Consider the following 20,421-nt stretch of genomic DNA (forward strand, 5'->3'; position numbering starts at 1 on the left):
TATGTTCTATTGGTTTTTTTTTTCAGGAATTAGACAATAAACTATAGCATATATCTCTTTTATAGTCGGACAATGTTTAGACCAAAGACCAACATTAAGAAGAAAACCCACCCTGCCTCAACAACTAGCACAAATACGTAAGTATTTTGCCAGTTTAAGAACAGAGTCTCAAGAATGCAGCAGTACTCAATAAGATCATTGTAGCTTCTGCTGAAATCTACAGTACGTGCTGTTTTTCAACAGAAAAGGCCTCTTAAATGAGTACCCATCACATTTTGAAGCACCAAGTATGCCTTACACTCATTTAATGGTTTCCACAACTCCAACCACAGTCAACTCTCTACAGTACTCAGGTGAGTAATGGTACGGTCACACTAGGCTTCAAGCATGTGAGTTTTTCTTATGGTCAAACTTCTTCTACACAAAGTGTAACCCTATAGCACCCTATAGCACTATAGTAACCTTCTGTAATTTTATTGGCTTAACATTGCATAGCACACAGTTTCTTTTCCAACTTCATGCATGACCAACAGCACTTAATAGCAGTAGCTAACGATCATTTGCTTTTTGATTATTTGCATTTTTGGTTCTCCTGTGGTCTCACATAAAGATACAATATACTGTAGCAGCAGCAGCAAATCAGAGTAGACTCCTGGAGTTAAACACAATAAAGTTGTGCACGCCTGTTTTTAAGAGTGCTTTAGTGCTTTAGTTTTAGACTTTCGCCTCAGGAGCGTCATTTTTGAACTAATTATGCCTTCGTTTTTGTCTGTTAACTTTCTATTTTTGTGTCTAGGAGATGGAAAGCAGCTTGTGTGTGGTCTTGGAGACAGTTCGGTTTTGTTGTATAACTCTCCACTCACCGGTAACCCAGCTGTCTACACAGGTAGTTGGGAGAGCTTCAGATCTGTAGTGTTTATTTTTGTAAAATTCCTTTGCATGTCTATTATTTTCATTTCCTGAACGAGTGGCCGCAAAGGAATTGATTCAGTATTTGAATTTTTACGTGCCATTCTGACAGCACAGCTGAAACTGACAGTTGGGCAATTCTGATATTTGGAGGCCCTTCTTGTCCCTGCAATAGACGTTCTTTTCATTGGACTAGGGATTGTTATAAACAACGAAGAGCGTAACAACAGTTCACACATGTGTTGCAATTTATATATATCATAATATGCCTACATATTTTTGTGTTTTCAGCTCCTGTCACTCAACAGTTCATGTCATTCATTTCAATAACAGATGTCCAGTCCTCATATGCTTTTGTGGAGAGTTTAGACAGGAATGCTCTGAAATTAAATGTCTGAAATGTTGTCTTTATAATTTCAGGCTTACCGGTACTATTTTTTTTTTTTTAGTCTAATATAGTTTCATAGCTGCCTGCATAGTTTTAGTAGAGGGTTCCTTGCAAGGGGATCATCATTTTTGGGGACCTTGGCATCCGAATTTTAAACTAGAGATATGTTGTTCCTCAATTGACTGCTGTTCTCTGTTTGCAGGGCACAGTAAGGCTGTGAACACTGTATGCTGGAGTCATAGCAGGCGGTGGTTTTTGAGTACGTCTGAGGACCCCACCCTTTGCATCTGGACTGCAAGTGCTTCTGAACCTGTTCTGACCATGGTAACGTATCAACAATTAAGCCAAATACAGTCCTTGCACTGACATGAGCAATTTAAAAGTTTATATTAGTTCTGAGCTTTTGCAGTACCTATAATTATAGTCAAGCCCAGCTCAGAGTGAACAAATGAGCAAAGCATGTGAAGAAAAGTTTTAAGATTCAAGAAATTCATTTGCATTTGAATGCGTACTCCTGTGAGAAGTGTTTGTCTTGGCAGTATTCCTCTGTTGGAACATCAAAGCATCTGTGCAAGTCACATCAGTGCTCTAAACACTTGCAGACCTCTCTAAACCCTAATTTCCTTCTTTCCCAGAACTCCCAACACAACTGAAGTTCATTCAAATCAGTTTTCTTCGGTCACATTCTGGCTTACAGTTTCTCTCTGGTGTCTTCCCACCCAGTCTTCAAGACTTGTGCACCTGTGTGTGTATCTGTGGAGCCAAATATGACCCAATGCATCAGTGTTTGTGTCATTTATATTAAAGAGAAAATCTTGAGTCATTTTGGCCAGAAATAGTAAATATGCAAACAAACGAGGACAAATGTTTGGCAAGCACATTGCAGACAAGGAGTCAAGGTTTGACTGGTAGCATAAAAATAAGTAAAAAGTAAGATTTTAAAAAAAAATTAAATGGCATAATAAAAGCAGACCGTTTACACTAATATCGGCCCTTGTGGTATTGATGATAATAGAGCAACTGCGCACATTTCGGAAGGCAACGATGCTTTAAATCATGAGCTAGAAACTACACACATTCACGTACTTGCATACGCTAAATATCCAGTAGCACTCATATTCCACTCACCAAATTGTCTCTCATTGACTTTCAATAATCTCATATTTTCCAGACAGAAAAAACAACATTCCAATGTTCCTCTATCCTCATTCATCTCTTCACACTCCATCTTTGGTAAAAAGAGAGAATGACTGAGATCTTGATATTTTAAACTGATATGGTGCTGTAATTTATACGATGTGTCATATGAATGCACTTAGCACTTATTTAAAGGCTATTAATAAACTGCGATGTTGATGTGAATTACTGACTGTCTATTTATGCACTGTTTGTTTAACTTCATGCTTTTGCAGTTCACAAAGCCCATCAGAACGGCTCAGTTTTATTATCTGGACAAGTTTTTACTGCTGGCGTCAGGATCAAATCTAATGCTGTACCTTTACCATCTGGACACCACAAGAGATGACATCAAGAGGTACGGGACACACACACAAGCATAGACAGTGAGAAAGGGTAAACGCAGGGTACTGATGACCGTACAATAACTGAAGATCGGGTCTGACAAAAGCAAGGCTCAGTTCGAGGGATGTAAAAACTGGAAGTATGCCAGGCGATCAGATGTATAGCCATATATCAAAATCCTAATTTAAACTCTAGTTAACACTGTTTAATATTACAAACACCTACTTCAGGCTTCCTGCTGTGTATCATTTCTGTGTATTTTTTGGTTGTGGTCATGGTCACAGTATGGATGTCTGTTAGGGTGAGTTCTCGTCAGTGGAGAACCCATTAATTATTTCGGAGAAGAAACCCTATCTTTATATGCTTAAACACAAGTGTTGGGGAATCCCTGGAAGAGATGGAAATGAAACATGAGCCAGATATTGCACATCATATTCTATTTATGATGGAACATCTTCTATCCCTCTTACAGAGAATTATTATGTGCACAAGAGCTTTTTCAGCATTATGCTACTCATATAAAGACTGCATATTTCTTTTTTTTCTTCCATATTTTTCTAAAATGGTCCATATGCAATCACAGTTGATACTGTTAAAAGAAATTTGGGAGTCGGTAAGAATTTATAATGTTTCGGAAATCACAGAGGCTGCATTTATTTGTTCAAAAATACAATAATATTGTTGTGTAAGGGTTATGTTTAGGTTTGGCCTTTGTTATTATCCATAGAAACATTTATATTTCAGAATCATTAGCTTTATGGACAGTGCTTAAAAAATCTTTTGCTCTTCCTTCTCCTATAACACAGGTATACGCAAAGAAGCAAGTCCAAACTGGCCAGTAAATTAAGCATGAAGTCAGGAACAGACATCACTTCAATGTCGGCGATCAATGACTTCTACTCCTGTATCCTAAAAAACCTGACGGAGAATATATGCTTTGCACAATTCAAAAAGCGATAGCTGAAGGTGTCATTGCATGAGCAATAGAAGATTTTGGTAGATATGAATACATCGACTGTAAATTTACATACACATTTATATTTGGCAACAAACTGAATTTCAAGCATTTAAACATATATGCTTTTAGATCTAAAGTTTTTTAAGCTCTTGAGAAGTGTGTCCGAACCTTTTCCTTATTAAATGTTTTACATGTAATTTATTAAGCAATAAATGTTCTGAACACTGCAGTCTGTTCAGTTTAGCCTATCCTTGCGTAAGGTAATGTAGTTGGCCTGATTTTGCAGCACATGCAGTGGAACACATCAGCGTAATGATGAAATGTTGCGTGTACTTAGGATTCTGAAATAATAAAGCTTGTACAGATTATAATGTAGAGGGTAATCTCATGCCCTCTTTGGTAGTGCTATAAAAGTCATGAACTATTCAGAAAATTGTTATTTAACCATATTGGTTTTCTTTAAAGGTGACAGGACTTAACCGTACCTCTTTAACCACAGTATATCAGATATCATCTTGGCTGCTGGCGCTGACCGCTCCATCCAGGTGTTCGATATGAACCAGGGCTGTATAGCCACTCAGATCCCTGATGCCCACTGTAGAGCCGTCCACCACCTCACCCAGAACAAGGTAAGAGAATAAAACCATATGATGTCATTTTCCTTGTTCTTTTGAAATAAGGGATTGTTGTATGTAGACCACTTGTTTCCCATCATTGTTTCTGAAGGTCCCCCAAACAGTACACGTTTATATTACTCACTAATCAAACATACTTTATCATCATCAGCTCATTAGTAAAGACTCCAAGACCTAAAACAAATAAGGGAGACATACACTGCCATTCAAAAGTTTGGGATCGGTATGATTTTTTGTGTTTTTAAAAGAAGTTTCTTCTGCTCACCAAGGCTGCATTTATTCGATTAAAAATACAACAACAAAAAAAATGTAATATTGTGTGAGGGCGTGTTATAAAGCGGAATGACATGGTATAACCTAGGGGTTAAATTACTTCAGATTTATTTATTTTTTCAAAGCTATGGCATATGACACAGTGCTGCCCACAAGGCTACTGCTCCGACAATACAGCTTGTTTTTATCAGTTCTTCGGGTCGTTATATTTCTCACATAATTCTGCTCGTTCTAAAATTGATACAGATAAAGTAGCATTAGTAAAGATTACATTTCTATGAATGTATTAGTGGGAGAAAGATTGCGTATGAATTAATTCTACATGGCAGCGTCACTCTACTACTAATAGTGAAGTGGTGGGTTTTAGTTACTAAGAATTATATGCTAGAACTTTTCAGTAACTAAGCTGTTTTATTAGTAAATCACAGAACAGTGTTTATAATACATTTCTGCACTACCTCCTATTGCGGCCTTTGATCTTGAAATTAGATAATAAAATGCAGCTCATATCTGTTACTTTTGTTGACGTGACCTCTATTAAATTTACATATAGAGCGGGAATTGAAGATTGGATGTATATTTGTTTTGCTGAAACACATTTATGTGGCCAAGTGTAAATGGAACTGTTTTAACAAATTAGATAGCTATCCAACGCATGAAGGGACCGGGTGTAAACAGGCCCATTTATACAGTTCTTCAAAATGTGTACAGTGTCCCGAAACATTCCAGAGACTGACTGCGCCGGATAATACAAATATTTTACTACCTTTTAAATCATCCTTACAGTTTTCTTATTTGGCAACTAAAAACCAATTTAACGTCTAAAAAAATTATTTTAGGAGCCATTCCTGGTATATTATATTTAAAAAAAATGAGAGGAATTTAGCTATTAAAGTGATTTAAATTATTTGGTATGTTTTATTTGTAATCGTATATTACTGAAAAATATTGTCCTTGCAGTTTTGACTTGAAAATGAGCAAATGCTAAAATAAAATAAAATAAATCAAATAAATGCTGTTCTTTTGAACCTTCTATTCATCAAAGAATACTGGAACGTATCACAGTTTCCACAAAAATATTAAGCAGCACAACTGTTTTCACCAAATTAGCATATTGATTGATTGATTTCTGAAGGATCATGTGACACTGAAGTCTGGAGTAATGATACGAAAAATCCAGCTTTGCCATGATCACAGGAATAAGTTAAAGGAGAACTCCGGCGCAAAATGAACCTTTGGTCTAATTACACATTGTTACCTAGTCAACCGTTATCTGAGATTTGTTTTCATGATTGCGATCTACGAACGCCGATCCAAGTGCGCTGAACTGTGTAGAATCTCATATGGTCCAGCGCACTTGGATCGGCATTCGTAGATCGACTGGTAGAGACTGTTTTTCAAAGATGGCTTCTGCCTGTATACGTGAAGTTGACTGTATGTATAAAATATCTTCTTATTAAACTGTCTGGACACTGACAAAGTTCTCAATGCTTCGGTTTGAAGGTAGGGACCCTCATTATGCTACCGTGTTAGTGTGGGGCTATTTTGAACCTTGTTAGTGGTATTAACAAGCGATTTTTATTTGTCATTACTCAATGCCCCATATACTAGCGTTATACTAGCGTTATAGGCTAAACTGATTTTAGAGATAAAACTATTTACATTCGATAATCATGAAAACAAATCTCAGATAACGGTTGACTAGGTAACAATGTGTAATTAGACCAAAGGTTCATTTTGCGCCGGAGTTCTCCTTTAAGTTCTTCAATAGTAATATTTCAGAATATTTCAGACTGTTTTTACTGTATTTTCTGCACATCAATGCAGTCTTAGTCTTGGTGAGCATAAGAAACTTCTTTCAAAATATTATTTACTGGCTAACCTTTTGAATGTTCGTGTATTTTTGTTAATATCAAGGGCAAGTATGTACCACCAGCCTTTTACTCAACCCTCTAGAATTTGTTTTGTTGTGACCACCATTTTAAAAACAAAGCAGTGACGCTCATGCTGCAGAGAGGCCAGTGTCCTTTTCACTCTGAATTGTCTGACCTCAGTGGTCATTTACAAGGTGCACACGACTCAATACTGGTGGGACCCTTGAGTTACAACACTAAAATTGGAATTACAAACCACTTAAGCTGTTTGCGGGTTGTGTATGTATTTTTGTTGTGTGTCTGGCCTGTGCTTTGGGTTTGTTGTAAACCCAAAGTAATATGCTTTGCTTCTGACTCACTTTGCTCTTGGGTTAACCTCATATCCATGGCAACCATGATGAAGTCACTTTCAGAAACAATACCAAGGAAATACTGACTGAGCCCTCATCTTAAAGATAATTATAGTTAATGAAGCTGATTGGATGAGTTTTGTTTGCTGGGAAATCATACTGAGGGGAAATGGGGCCCCATACTAATACTACCGTCCACACCCAGATATGACTTTATTCAGGCTTCTTTGAACAGGAGCTCAGTGTAGTCAGGAAGAAGTAGATTATTCTGAATATCCAAATTCAACCTCAACCTTAATGTGTGGCATCCTTGAAGGGAGTGAAAGATAATGAACGGATTCAGCTCGTGTTGGGAGTTGCTTAACAAGTTCATTTTCCAAAGCAAATTTTTCTCTGCAGTTTGGCACTCCCGTCCTCCCATTATATAAGGCCTTTCGGAACGTTATGCAAGAAATGATGTCTTCTTCTTTTGAAGGATAAAAGTTCACCGGTTTAGTTGGGATAATCCAAACCACAGTTGTGTGAGGTTTTCCAAGGTGGGCCTAAGTTGTAGGCCTCGCGTGTCCCATTTATCTTGCTGAGTATCTTGGTCTAAATCCCTCAGGTTTACAGATTAGGACGGAAACATGAAATAAGTTGAGGGAGGATCTCGCTTAAGCCAAGCATGTTGGGTAAGCATATTCTGTCTGTTGAGGGTGATGTTTTATGAACATCTGCATATTATCCCTTTGCATCTGTGAAACTGTTGGACTGACATTGGACTCCACTCCATTTACATAAAAGTAAGATTAAGTCGCTTATGCTCATGAAGGACGCATTTATTTAATAAAAAATATAGCAATATTGTAAAATGTTATTACAAAATAAAATAACTGTTTTCTATTTTAATATTTGTAAAATGTATTTTATTTCTGTGATCAAAGCTGAATTTTCAGCATCATTACCCCAGTCTTCAGTGTCCCTTCAGAGATTATTCTAATATGCTGATTTGATGCTCAAAAAACATTTCTTTTTCTTATTATTATTATCACAAAAGTTAATCATTGGCAATTGAAAATGGATGTGCTACTTAATATTTTTGTGGAAACCATGAAACCATCAGGATTCTTTGTAACAATGTACAGAAAAAGCCTTTACTGTCACTTTGGATCAATTTAATTATTAAAAGTATTAATTTGTTTAAAAAAAAACAGCCATTATTTCTGCTACTTACTAATTACACTAATGTTCTGACTTTATGAATTACTGCTGCGAGGGTTGCTACAAAATGTACTGAAACATTCTTTTATATTTGTATATTCAAATATTGAGTATCAGAAAATTCATACTACCAGACATGTGAGATGTAACAGGTTAAACTAAGGCTTTTGTTGGGTATATTGCCCTCCGCTCTCATGTCTTGTATGACGTGAGAGCATTGTATCACGTGAATTGCAGACTCACTGCCCCAGATACTCCCCAGTTTGAGAGGGTCAACTGAGATTAGTTGGGTACACAAGTGGACAGTGGACTGGAATAACTAATCTAACGCGGTATAATGGTTTTAGCTAGCGGGCACTCTCCCACGTTCCCTGAGCGGCCACTTTCCATACCAGCATACCAACCTTCAGTCACGCTACACATTGTCTGCTGTACTTGTGAGTCTGATCTCTTCACAATAACACAACCTGGCTCTTACATGCATATGGGATCCTCCAACAAGAAGCCCATGCATTAGAGACGCCTAGAGGGATCAAGAGAGCTGATCACTGGGAATTCCTGCCAGCTGTGAATTAGCTACAACAAACTTTTTCTCTTCTCAGCTACTCTACATTCTCCTCCGTGCATGGGCAACATGTTCCTCTTTCTAAAGCTACATCCGTAGAGAATATTTCTGATGAATTGTGTGCAAGTAATCACGCAGGACACTTTAAACCATCTTTATTTGTGTTAGGGCTGGAGAGAGATGGTTTGACTGGTCTTCCACAATGTATGACGAACATTTCCATTCTGTGGACTTTTCTGGCTTTTCGAGAGAACTTCAGTTCTGGAAAGTCTGCACGCTTTCAGCGTACACGTGCAGCTTGTTTGCAATCTCCTGCCAAATTCATGTCACTTTCTATGACCGGTCAAAAGCTATGACAACTACATTTAACAAGGATGCTGCAAGCATGTATTTATTTAGGATAGTAGTTTTATATACTTTAGGTACTTTAGACCAAATAAATGTCATGTGCTCATCTTTCTTGCAATCAGGTACACCACCATTCAAAAGAGCACCAAATCAGCATATTATACTGATTTCTGAAGGATCATGTGACACTGAAGACTGGACACCGATGCTGAAAATTCAGCTTTGCCGTGATCACAGGAATACATTACATTTTAAAATATGTTAAAAACAGAAATGTTTTATTTTATATCATAATATTATTTCACAATATTACTATTTTTTTTATTGTAATTTGATCAAATAAATGCAGCCTTGGTGAGCATAAAAGTCTTCTTTCAAAAATATTGAGAATCCCAAACTTTTTGAACAGAACGTCAGTTTCCCCATTCAGGATATTTGCATATTTTCCTTTTATTGTGCCAATTTCTTTTGGTGTGATTCGTTCCTCTGTTTCTTTTATTGCAGGGGTCCTTGTTCTGTACACAGGCCATGGAATCATACAATCTCTTCCTGAGCAGTGCCATAACGGACGGTCTGAAATTGTGGGACCTGCGCACAGCTAGGTAGGCCCTTCATCTCCTTTCCCTGGCTTCCTGAGACCTTTAGAGGGCAAGACTGCATAAACACCCCATTTACCAACACCTAAATGTTGAATTATGCAATTATCTTTTAATAAATATTACAATATTCTAAAGATTGAGTTAGCTGCCATGCTTAGGCTTACAGAACATTATTATAAATCACCTTTGAGTCGACCATGAAATGTCTACTTCTGTGCCATTTTAAAATTTATGATGATTTAAAATTGGCTGTTGAGTAATTGGCCTTCTACATATGTTGCTCAAGTTATGTTTTTTCCAGCATACATTTTCATGCCGTCACCTCAGTAAATCGCTGATTACATATCCTTCAGAGAAGTGAATAACAGTCAAATCCCAGGTTGTTTATAGGCTTGCGGGATACTACCATTACATAATGCCCTTAAGATCGTTCAGAACAACCAGGATTAGGGGCAGTCAGAAAGGTACATACATCATTCAAACGAAGAATCCAAAATTTCCAGATTCTCTAGAAGCTGAGCCTGCCCGGCCCTCTGCCAAAAGGACTCTGGAAAGAATTCCCTCCCTGCAGTTGACCTAACAGTAACCACTCTGCTTTATGTGGAGTGAATTCAGCAATGCTGTCTCTTTTACAGTCCCCCGTTGGTCTGTATACGACCACGTTAAATATATAGATAAATAGACACCGAAACCAACGCTATCTGAAAAATAAACCTTGTAGTACTTCTAAATTGAATATTAATTGGATTAATTCTAGTTTCAAATTAATTTTCTGCTTGTATAGTGCTAGTGTTTTCTTATCCATGTATCATTTGAAAGTAATAGAATTAGAACATAATATCATATTTTCACCCATGATGTTGCAAACACATTTTTTGGAGTCTGTAACTTTAAGCACATATTCTTGTATTTGTAGTTTCTGTCCCTGTCCTGGTTTTTCTTGTAGCTTTTATTAGTTTCTACTAACTTGTCATCTTTTTTAGACTATTAGCTATCAAATCCTCTTGACATTGTCAGATCTGCTTCTGTGGGACTTTTATGTTGTAGTTACTCTGTGTCCAGTTTCTGTGTTCTTTCCTGTGGCCAGGTTGTAGTTTTGTAGGGTTTTTTTTCCATTTTCATTAGTCTGCTACAGGTGTGTCATTTTCCCTTGTTAAGCTCGTTTACCCCTCTGTTTAAATAGGCCTTGTTTTCTCTGGTTCTCTCTGTCGGACATTGTTTGATGTCATGCAGGTCTGATCTCCAGTTCCCCGTGTTTTCTTTGTTTTTCTCACTGTTATTTTGTCCCTGAATTATTTTATGATTGTTTATTTTCGTTAAAATCTCCCTGCATTTGGATCCCTCATCTCTGCCTGCCGTTTTTGATTCCTCCGTCCCGTGACATACCCAGCCCCATTCGCTTTCATTTTATGGAAAAGAGTGGTCAGGATATTCTTCAACAACAACAAAAAAATCTACTGTTCCACACTGGCTTGGAAAAAAAAGAGATTAGTGATGGAGTGGGAGATTAATGTTGACAGGTTTGTATTTTTGAGTGGCCTGTTCCTTTAAGAACACTCCATAAATGCATCAGGGTGGAAAAAGCATTTTGGACTCATTTGTCGTCCTGTGAAGGTAGAAACAAAACTAGAACAGAGACAACAACTGCAGGTACAGGAATCTGTGCAGAACGTTCCAGACTCTGAACATATTTTTTGTCGGAACGTAGTGATATTTCATATCCATAGATATTCTGCACCTGATCCTCTCCATTCAGTTTTATTTCCCTTATAAGTACAGCTGAAGTAAGTGATGAAAGACTTGTCTTGACTTTAAATTCTCTCACTCTGTGAAATGGTATGAATTGCTTCTATACTTATACATCCTTTATTATATTATGCTTGGATCTTAGATCTTCCTGCTCTTACTTGAAAACTCGAGAAAGTGTCAAATACTTTTTACTTGCCTTGATAAATATTTGCACAGAGTTCCAGGTCAAGTTCTGGTCAGGAGCGTATAACAACTTCATCCATCCCTGCAGAAACTAACTTCTTTAACGAAGCATGAATTCTCTGCTTTAAAATAAAAGAGTTTGATATGTTATGCAAACATGCTGTACGTTTCACAACTGACACTTTCCTCCCCAAGGAGGTTTGTAATACCTAGAGAAAGCTATCCGATAGCATTCCCATTCATCTCAATGGCAGTTTTTCTCCTGCCACATGACCCCCCTGAAGTACGAACAAAGTCGAATTCTTTCGAAATCACAAATTCTGTCAGGACCACTATCGCCGAATACGATTGACAATTAGCATACAGTTTGGATTGGTGGTATGGTTCTGTTCTGGGCAGGAGATCCCCTAGCATGGATAAGAGCAGGGAGAGCAGCAATAACCCCCCTTAGGCCGTGTGTCCACCAAAGCGTTTTTTCACGCGGCTGGAGTGTTTTTTCAATTGTTTTCAATGGGAACGCCGCGTTTTTAGAACGCCAGGAGCGCAACGAGGTGCTGAGTGGGTATTTAACGCTCAAGGGCTGAGCGTTCGCCGTTTTTTACAGGTCGCCGAGAGTTGAAGAATGTTCAACTTTGGGTAAAACGCAGCGCTCATCACTGTCACTTTTTAGCCAACCGTCCAATCACAGTGGAGGAGGGGCGGGACTAATACCACACGGACCAACGGATATTCTGTATCATAGCAACGATGCGTCTCAACTGGAAAAAAAACTGCGCTGCCAAAACGCTCTCAAGTGCCCGCAGCTAGGCGTCTTCAGCAGAGCGCCTAGCGTTTTCAGCTGGCTAAAAACGCTTTGGTGGACACACGGCCTTAGGGTAAACGGAACAGAACCAACATGAATGTATTGCAGATATCATTAATTCAAGATTTTAAAGTACAACATAATTGATTCAAGGGGAATCAGAATGCCAAATCCTGACTGACGAGAGGAGCTGGGGATGGAGGAGGGTAATTTGCTCCTGAGAAACGCCATAGCTGCTGATAACACTGAAGGAGCTTATATATGTATACAGTGACAGGCGTCGTATTCCTATAGGTAGACGTGGGTCAGCTGAGAGTCAGCTGATGCAAGCTTGACTAACGTGACCTGCCAGAACTGACGCTACACTTGATATGTTTTTGAGCCAATCACCTTAGTTGTAAAAACCATTTGACTAACCACTCTTGTGCCGCAGGAAAATGGTTTGCCTAAAAACAACTTGCTGGATAGAATATTTTTTCACTTCTTTGAAGGATTAGTTCCAGTGGAAAAGAGAAAGGAAAATTGTCACAGGGAGGAAACCATGAAAAACACTTGAGACAAAATACTAAAGATAAATGCAGGTCAAACACGGGAAACATGGACGGGAGCATATGTGAGAATTAGTGACATAATTTGTCTGCAGTCATTGACAAACCGAGGTCTGGCAATGAAGTCTTTCAGTGCAAGCCATTTTATGTGTATTTTCCATTTTTCCAATGGCTGGCTCTTTAACAGTGCTCCAACTTCAAGCACGTGAAACGGATTTATCTCCCCCAAGACTTCATTTAAAGCACAAGTGACATCATTCCACAGGCCAAGACAAAACCTTCAGCCAAAAGCCAAGGAGCTCTGGAAGACTGAGGCTTGTGATCTTCCACATCACCCTTCTCTACCTGTTCTGGCTCTGTATGTTTTGCATATGACAATGAAAATGCTTCCTTTATAGGTATACAGTATTATATTGAATTTCAGACTAAGAGGAGAGCAGCAGCCCTCTGGATTTTGAGTTATGTATGAGAAATATGGAGACTCTGAAGTGCTTCATGAAGACTTTCTAAAATCTTTTTATGAAGCATCACTCTGTCTTCAGCTGCACAGGAGGTCAGGGCACCGCCGGTGGGACCCTGGTACTCAGTCAACACACTGTTAAAGCATTTTGCAGTGTTTGTACATCCTAAATGTATTCTTTAAAAAACTTTTTAAAAGCCTTATTAAGTATTTATTGGTGAATTCGTGTTGGTACATTGTAAAAAGTAACTTTAACTTAAAAAACATTTTTAAAGTAAGTGTTCATACTGCCTTACAATTTTAAGTTTAGTCAACTTGAAATGTGGAGTTCTATAATGACAACTTGGATATTTGGGTTATCTCAAGTTAAATTCAGGAAAGTTACTCTTTAGAGAGAGCTAATTACAACAAAAAAATGTTTACATTGTACAAGTAATTACAGGTATTATTATGTTACCTACAGAAAGAATCCTCAAATCAATCAGTGAATGAATATAAATAACTGCGACCTTTAAAATCATCTCTTGTCACTCAGCAGCCATCATGGCGATGTCCCCAGGCAGCTTTTTTATAGTCATTCAAGTCCACCTCTTGAAAAGGGTTTAACCAAATTCAGAGAAGATGCTGTAATGTGGTTGTTAGCACGCTTCTATGTAGCCTAGTTGTTTTAGGTGACTGTTGGTGGTTACTGCTTGGTATTTTCATTCTGATTTTTAAAGGTGCTTGCAGTCTGTGGTGGCTCTCCAGTTGGCATCCTGTTTGTTTCCGCTCTGGTGGTTGACTAAATGTGAAGAAAATATGTGGGCTTTACACAATAAATTTGTTTATTCTTTCTCTTAAAGCATAATCTTTCCTCGTAATGAGAAGCAGATTAACCTTGCTTGTACAGAATGGGAATTGAGACCCAGATCCTCAGAAAAACACTCTAGATTCATTAAGGCGTGCAAAGCAATCAGAGTGAACATAACAACCGACCTCATGGGATGAGCAAGAACCTCAGGCAAGCTCTTCCATGATGTGCCATGATGCTTTTTCTATTGCAGTCCAATTTATTTTAACCTTTATATTATTATATTATTTATTTATTTTTAGCTTTTTTTTATTGCATGGACAGAAATGCATGCTTTGGCAGTCTATGTAGTCTCATTAAAATAGTTAATTTATTATGGTTGTGCTTCTCCATAAAGGCTGATGCTATGGCTAGCATTAAATCAATTTATATGCCCCTTTTGTGACTTCCATAATGGCATAATGATCTCATTAGGGTTAAGCTCTACGGGTAATTTCCCATCTGTGGATTTTGAAATAGCACTTTTTAATTTGTGGATGCTCAAAGTGCAGACCCTAAATTCCCAATGAATGTGCATGTGTTTGAATTCCATGTTGGGACATCTTACCCACATTGACCCAGAAAGCTGTCCTATGATTAGCCTTTATTCAATCTATACAGTATACATATTGACAAATGGTAGGTAACCCATTGATGAAACATGGATCCTGACTGTTTGATAGCACCTTTAGAGAAATCACTGGCTCCAGATGTGTTTCCCTTCTCCACTGAAAATTATTTTGTGTATTTGGACATACTTGATGTTTTCTTAGTCATCACAGTGTTCCAGAATATGGTGCTGTATGTTGCTATGGATGAGTGGTATCTGCTAAATTAATATTTACATTCTAAAGGAGGTGATGTCTAAAGAGAGAGACAAAAGAAGGCCTGGAAATGAAAAGCTGATTTTAAACAGATCCACTTTAAGGAATTATGACTTTCCTGAGTGTTTTTTTTTTTCTTTCTTTCTTTCTTTCAGATAACCATTTCTGACTGGTCAAGTCAAATGTGAATATTGTGAATGTGTTCAAATTTGGTAATAGTCATTTATGCTGTCTAGATGTGGTTTTTCCAGCTGCTTTACAGACAAAGGAGTGGATCTTATTGGATAAATATTTGAATTAAAGCATAATGGGCAAAGTTGGACCACTTTAGCGTATGGTATTTAATGTCAAACACTTATTATTCACAAAGCACCAGCAAACCAGTTTCAGCAGCCGCAAAAAAAAATGTAAATTTGCCACATTGTAGAATTATTCACAAAACTCAACTAATTCATATCTCTTTCTTTCTTTCTGTCCATCTCTGTCAGGTGTGTTCGCCGCTATGAGAGCCATGTCAACCGCTGTCATCACTGCACTGCGGCCTTCTCACCCTGTGGTCGCTTCATAGCTACTGGCTCGGAGGACCATTGTGTGAGTGCATTTAATACATCTTCTGCTACAATGTCCTGTAACCCTCGCCTCTGTCTCTTTCAGCTGTGTTTGTTGAGAATAGTTTCTTCTTGCTTAAGCGGAGTGTTTTACGGTGTCGTGATAAGCACAAGGTGTAATATAATTCATAAGACCTATAATTCATAGTGCCTCTACATTTCTCACAAGCATTGTACAGAATGTACAGCATAATTGTAAATCAGATAATCCTGTTCTGGCCCAGTGTGAGCCTGTGTATCTTGACAGAGGTAATAAAACCGCCATTCAGGACCGCTGAACACCACATTTCTCACATTATAGGTAAGAACAGGTTTTGTAGTCAGTACTTTTTTTCTTTTTTCTTATTGGAGTTATGAAAATGCTTTGAATATGTAAAGACCGTTTCAAATTGCGAAAATGTTCTAGTTCAACAGCTAAAAGTAAATTATGTCTTTGTTAATATAGATAGATAGACAGACAGACAGACAGACATACAGACATACAGACAGACATACAGACAGACATACAGACAGACAGACAGACAGATAGACAGACAGACAGACAGACAGACAGACCACTTTTTTTCCATTGACCTCTTTATTTCTCCCTCTCTGAGTATCTCTTATCATATCCAGCAGCTGCATCACATTTACTGCTGAGTTTCTCCATGTCTTGTGTCCTTTGCCAGGATTGTCAAAACAATTCACTCATATGAGGAAAACAGTGGGATATTCATACTTTCGTGGTGTTCTGTTGTTAAAAGAGCTCTGAGAAAAATAAATAGTATTTTACAGAGCTATTGTCCCATTGACCTTCAAAAAAAACTGTGGATGTTACTCAACAATTTCATGAAAAATGACTCGCGATAGTGGGTTTTGGCTTTTGCGAATGCTCATGAATGACCTAGATTTAGGATTCAAAGATAAATATTTAAGATTCAGCAATATTTCTAGGTCACCAATCAAATAAAATTGATCGTGAATGTCTTTATAAGGATGGTCAGATGTTCTTGCTTCCAATGAAGCACAAGATGCTCTTTGGTTTATTCTCAAACATAGCTGGATAGCATTATCATCAGGTTTCACACAAACTTACCATTTAAAGCAGCCACTTTCTCTTTTCTTATAATCCATATTTTGAACTGAATGTTTATTTTTGTCTTTTTGAATCAATCAAATGACTTTTCCACATGTGTCTCGTTGCCAGTGTGGGAGGACTGCCGTCTCTGCTCTATTTGTGTATGTGTTTTTAGTCTTTGCTCAAGTCAGTGGAATAATATGTGCGTGTTGATAGCTGTTATTAATCGCCGGCACTAAAGCAGTTTTGAGAAGATCTTCACAGCACCGCCTGCTTTCCAGTGTTTCCTGGAAGCCGAATGGAGAGAACAGTAGTTTTGTCTTTGAGACTGATGAATTTGTTGATGCATTTTATATTTCATAAGACAATCACAGAAAAAAGAACTTCATCGCCATCTCATTACTGCGTTAATCCCAAGCCTTATTTTTTAGCCATAACAAGTTACGAATACAAGTATGATCAACAAAATATGATTGATTTTGACCTCATAGGAGTGAGGACATGGAAACATGGCAAATTGTGCTTTTAACCACATTGTAAATTGTGCTTTTAACTGTTTTGCCATTACCTATTAGTAATTTAAGGGGATAGATCACCCAAAAAAAAAAGAAAAGATAATTTACCCAATCTTTATGTCAGAGAATTTCTTCAGGGGAAAAACTTTTCTTTTTTTCTGTGTCCAAATCAACTTTGGACCCTATTGACTTTCATTGTGTTGACAAAATATAGCACTGAGAGGTTTTCAAAATATTTTTTGTGTGTTCCACAGAAGAAATAAAGATAGATTTGGATATACATGTGATATAATTTTAGATGAGCTATCCATTTAAAAACAAAAAATAAGTAGAGGAATGTCAAGAGAAAATAAATAAAGGCAAGCCATTGACTAAATTCCATTGATAGCTAGTTAAGATAAAATATTGAACATGTACCGTTAGAAGCATTTATTGCATATTGCTTTGTCACATTGCGTCTTTTTTGGACACAGTGTTGGCAGATCTCATGGGCTTCCTATCTGTTGACCATGTCAGTTTTGCACGTGAAGCTGAAGTTGATTTGTAAGTTGTTCTAGATAAGGCCATCTGCTAAATGCCTTAAATATACACATAATTGAATATTGCAAAAACCTGTTAGCGATCTCTGGCTTCTTTCTGGCACAGAGAACAGTGTCTTTTCCAGAACACTCTCAATGTATTTCCGAGGACTGAATAAGAAACATATGGAGGAACCCAATCAGTCTGCTGTGATAGGTCTCATGTTTTTATCTATATGGCAGATTTTTTAATGGCCGGTTTTCTCTGCCTCACCTATGGCATTATTTACCTTTTCATTCATTTGTTGCTGTAAATGATCCTGTAAACCCTGGTTGAAGAAAATTATACTACCGTTCAAAAGTTTGGGGTCTTAAAGATTTTCAGTCTCACACAAGCTACATTTATTTGATCAAAAAATACATTAATATTGTGAAATATTATTACAATTGGTAACACTTTACAATAAGGTTTCATTTGTTAACGTTAGTTCTAACGTGAACTAACCATGAGCAATACAGTTGTTACTGTATTTGTTAATCTTTGTTAATGTTAGTTAATGAAAAATACAGTCATTGTTAACATTGTTACAAACATTGTATAATCATTGTTTGTTCTTGTTACTTCACAGTGTATGAACTAATGTTAACAAATACAACTTTTCATTTTAATAATGTATTAGTAAATGTTGAAGTTAACATTAACAACGATTAATAAATGCTGTGGACGTTGTTCATTATTAATTCATGTTAACTAATGTAGTTAACCAATGTTAACTAATGAAACCTTATTGTAAAGTGTTACCTTACAATTTATTCCTGTTTATTTGAAACTAAACAATTTTATAACATTATAAATGTCTTTACTGTCAGTTTTGATCATCCTTGCTGAATAAGTATAAAAAATGTTTTTAAATCACATACCTTTAAGCTTTGTGCTTCAAACACTACATAGAACTGAGCTTGGAAATAGTGCCTTTTTTAAAATACTGCCCAAATGCTATCAAGAAGATTCCATAGTTAGACATGCACCCATGCATACTGTTTATCTTTGTTACCCGGATAGTCAGGTTTTAATATTTCTCTCAGTACATTTGTAATCCCTAGATGTGCACATTTACAAGGTAACACAAATATAGCATGCAACATGAGGTAGCGTGTTTGGCCTCTTCAACATTTTTTACTTTTTGCTCTCAGACACTGAAGCCAGTGTATGAAAGTTTATTTACAAAGAGTGTGTATGCATAATGAGGCAAGCATTTTTTGCTTATATTGATGTTGATAATAAGTTTCATGTGCTGTGCTGAGACTTCAACCTTCAACCTGTCCTTTAACCTTTCTTCCAGGCCTATATATATGACACACGCAGCAGCAACTTTCTCCATAAGCTCCAGAGACACTCTGACACAGTCCTGAATGTGGCTTTCAACCCTGCAAATCCAGAGGTAAACAATATTAAAACAATATCTCATTTAACGATAACTCTTATTTTACTGAAACAATACCAGTTCTTACAAAGCAGCTAGTGTTAAAGTTTTGGCATTTTAGGTTTTGGTTTAATGCCTCCAATTGCATTTATTCCATGTGCGAATAGGTGTAAGAAAATAAGACCAATAGCACAACCTAATGCCTGGCTCACACTACAGGACTTTTAGGCCGATTTATGCCCGATTTCCCCCTCCCGAGAATCGGAGAAAAAATCTTGTCGAGGACCTCGATTGGTTGCGATGTTCGGCACAGATTATCTGGTAATGTGAGGCGTTCACAGATTGAATCTTGCCCCACCCGATCTGCTCTCACACAAATCGGGCTCGCCCCGATCATATCAAACGTGTTTGATATTTATCGGGATGAGCAAGATTGTGATTACGTCAGTACTGTCCCTACCAATAGGAAACAAGTCTACGACGAGACGGAAGTGACAGACATTTCTTACCTGCATTTCTCTCTGAAGAACTGACAATCCATGTTCAGTCCGTCTCCCCAACCATTTTCTCATTCATACTCGTTTATTCTTCCGCTTTTGTTTTTTCTCACAACAAACGATCATTATTGATACAGCAAGTTTTCGTGTTACAGTATCCATTTTGTTTACATCCGCTTTCCCGCTTCCGATCTGCTGCGTAGATCACGTGAGGCGCTTCCTCAGGCACGATAATCTTAGTAACATTTTGTAGTGTGTGATGCGCCGCGATTTTCAAATCTTGTAGTATGAGCATGTTTAAGATTTGAGGTAAGAACATCTGCAAAGATTCTCCTAAAGTGTGTGCTGCAACCAGATTTAAAAATCGGTTAGGATTTCAAAACTCCTGTAGTGTGAGCCAGGCATAAGACTGAAATTATAAAAAAACTGTTTTTGTACATAATTTGGGCTGAATTAATTTCACTGTAAAAAAAAATATGATCAATAAGTTATGACAACATGTTTTTACATTGCTTTAACCCATCAAAATAAGTTGGTTAAATATAATTTAAGTTGAAATGACTTACTGTAAACATCCAAGTTGATTGTACTTATTACAATCAATTTGTATACTTATTATTGCTTATTTATTGTGATTATAAGAATTAAAAGTAATAGGTTAGGAGTTTAGAACATTTTCAAACCATACTGATAAATATAAACTTATATCAATAGCAAATATCAATACAATGCTGCCGTGCAAGCACTATAATCTATCTATATTTAACCAATTGAGCTGCCTTGCTGT

At 37.3% G+C, this 20,421-nt stretch overlaps 1 protein-coding gene across 2 annotated transcripts in view; it reads left to right on the forward strand.

Annotated features, from left to right (window-relative positions):
• The window catches only part of wdr27 (WD repeat domain 27), a 48,973-nt gene that overhangs the window by 12,997 nt on the left and 15,555 nt on the right, over nucleotides 1-20,421 (forward strand). For both annotated transcript variants that reach the window (XR_013800216.1, XM_079635375.1), the window contains exons 15-24: nucleotides 66-137; nucleotides 244-353; nucleotides 797-886; nucleotides 1,500-1,621; nucleotides 2,710-2,831; nucleotides 3,625-3,722; nucleotides 4,284-4,405; nucleotides 9,526-9,623; nucleotides 15,504-15,606; nucleotides 19,057-19,155. Coding sequence is in view for 1 of the 2 variants with exons in the window: in XM_079635375.1 (XP_079491501.1) it covers nucleotides 66-137; nucleotides 244-353; nucleotides 797-886; nucleotides 1,500-1,621; nucleotides 2,710-2,831; nucleotides 3,625-3,722; nucleotides 4,284-4,405; nucleotides 9,526-9,623; nucleotides 15,504-15,606; nucleotides 19,057-19,155 (1,036 nt within the window). In the remaining variant the exon portion in view is untranslated. The remainder of the gene's footprint in view (nucleotides 1-65; nucleotides 138-243; nucleotides 354-796; nucleotides 887-1,499; nucleotides 1,622-2,709; nucleotides 2,832-3,624; nucleotides 3,723-4,283; nucleotides 4,406-9,525; nucleotides 9,624-15,503; nucleotides 15,607-19,056; nucleotides 19,156-20,421) is intronic.

Source organism: Phoxinus phoxinus, assembly GCF_949152265.1.
Source record: "Phoxinus phoxinus genome assembly, chromosome: 14".
Taxonomy (NCBI): domain Eukaryota; kingdom Metazoa; phylum Chordata; class Actinopteri; order Cypriniformes; family Leuciscidae; genus Phoxinus; species Phoxinus phoxinus.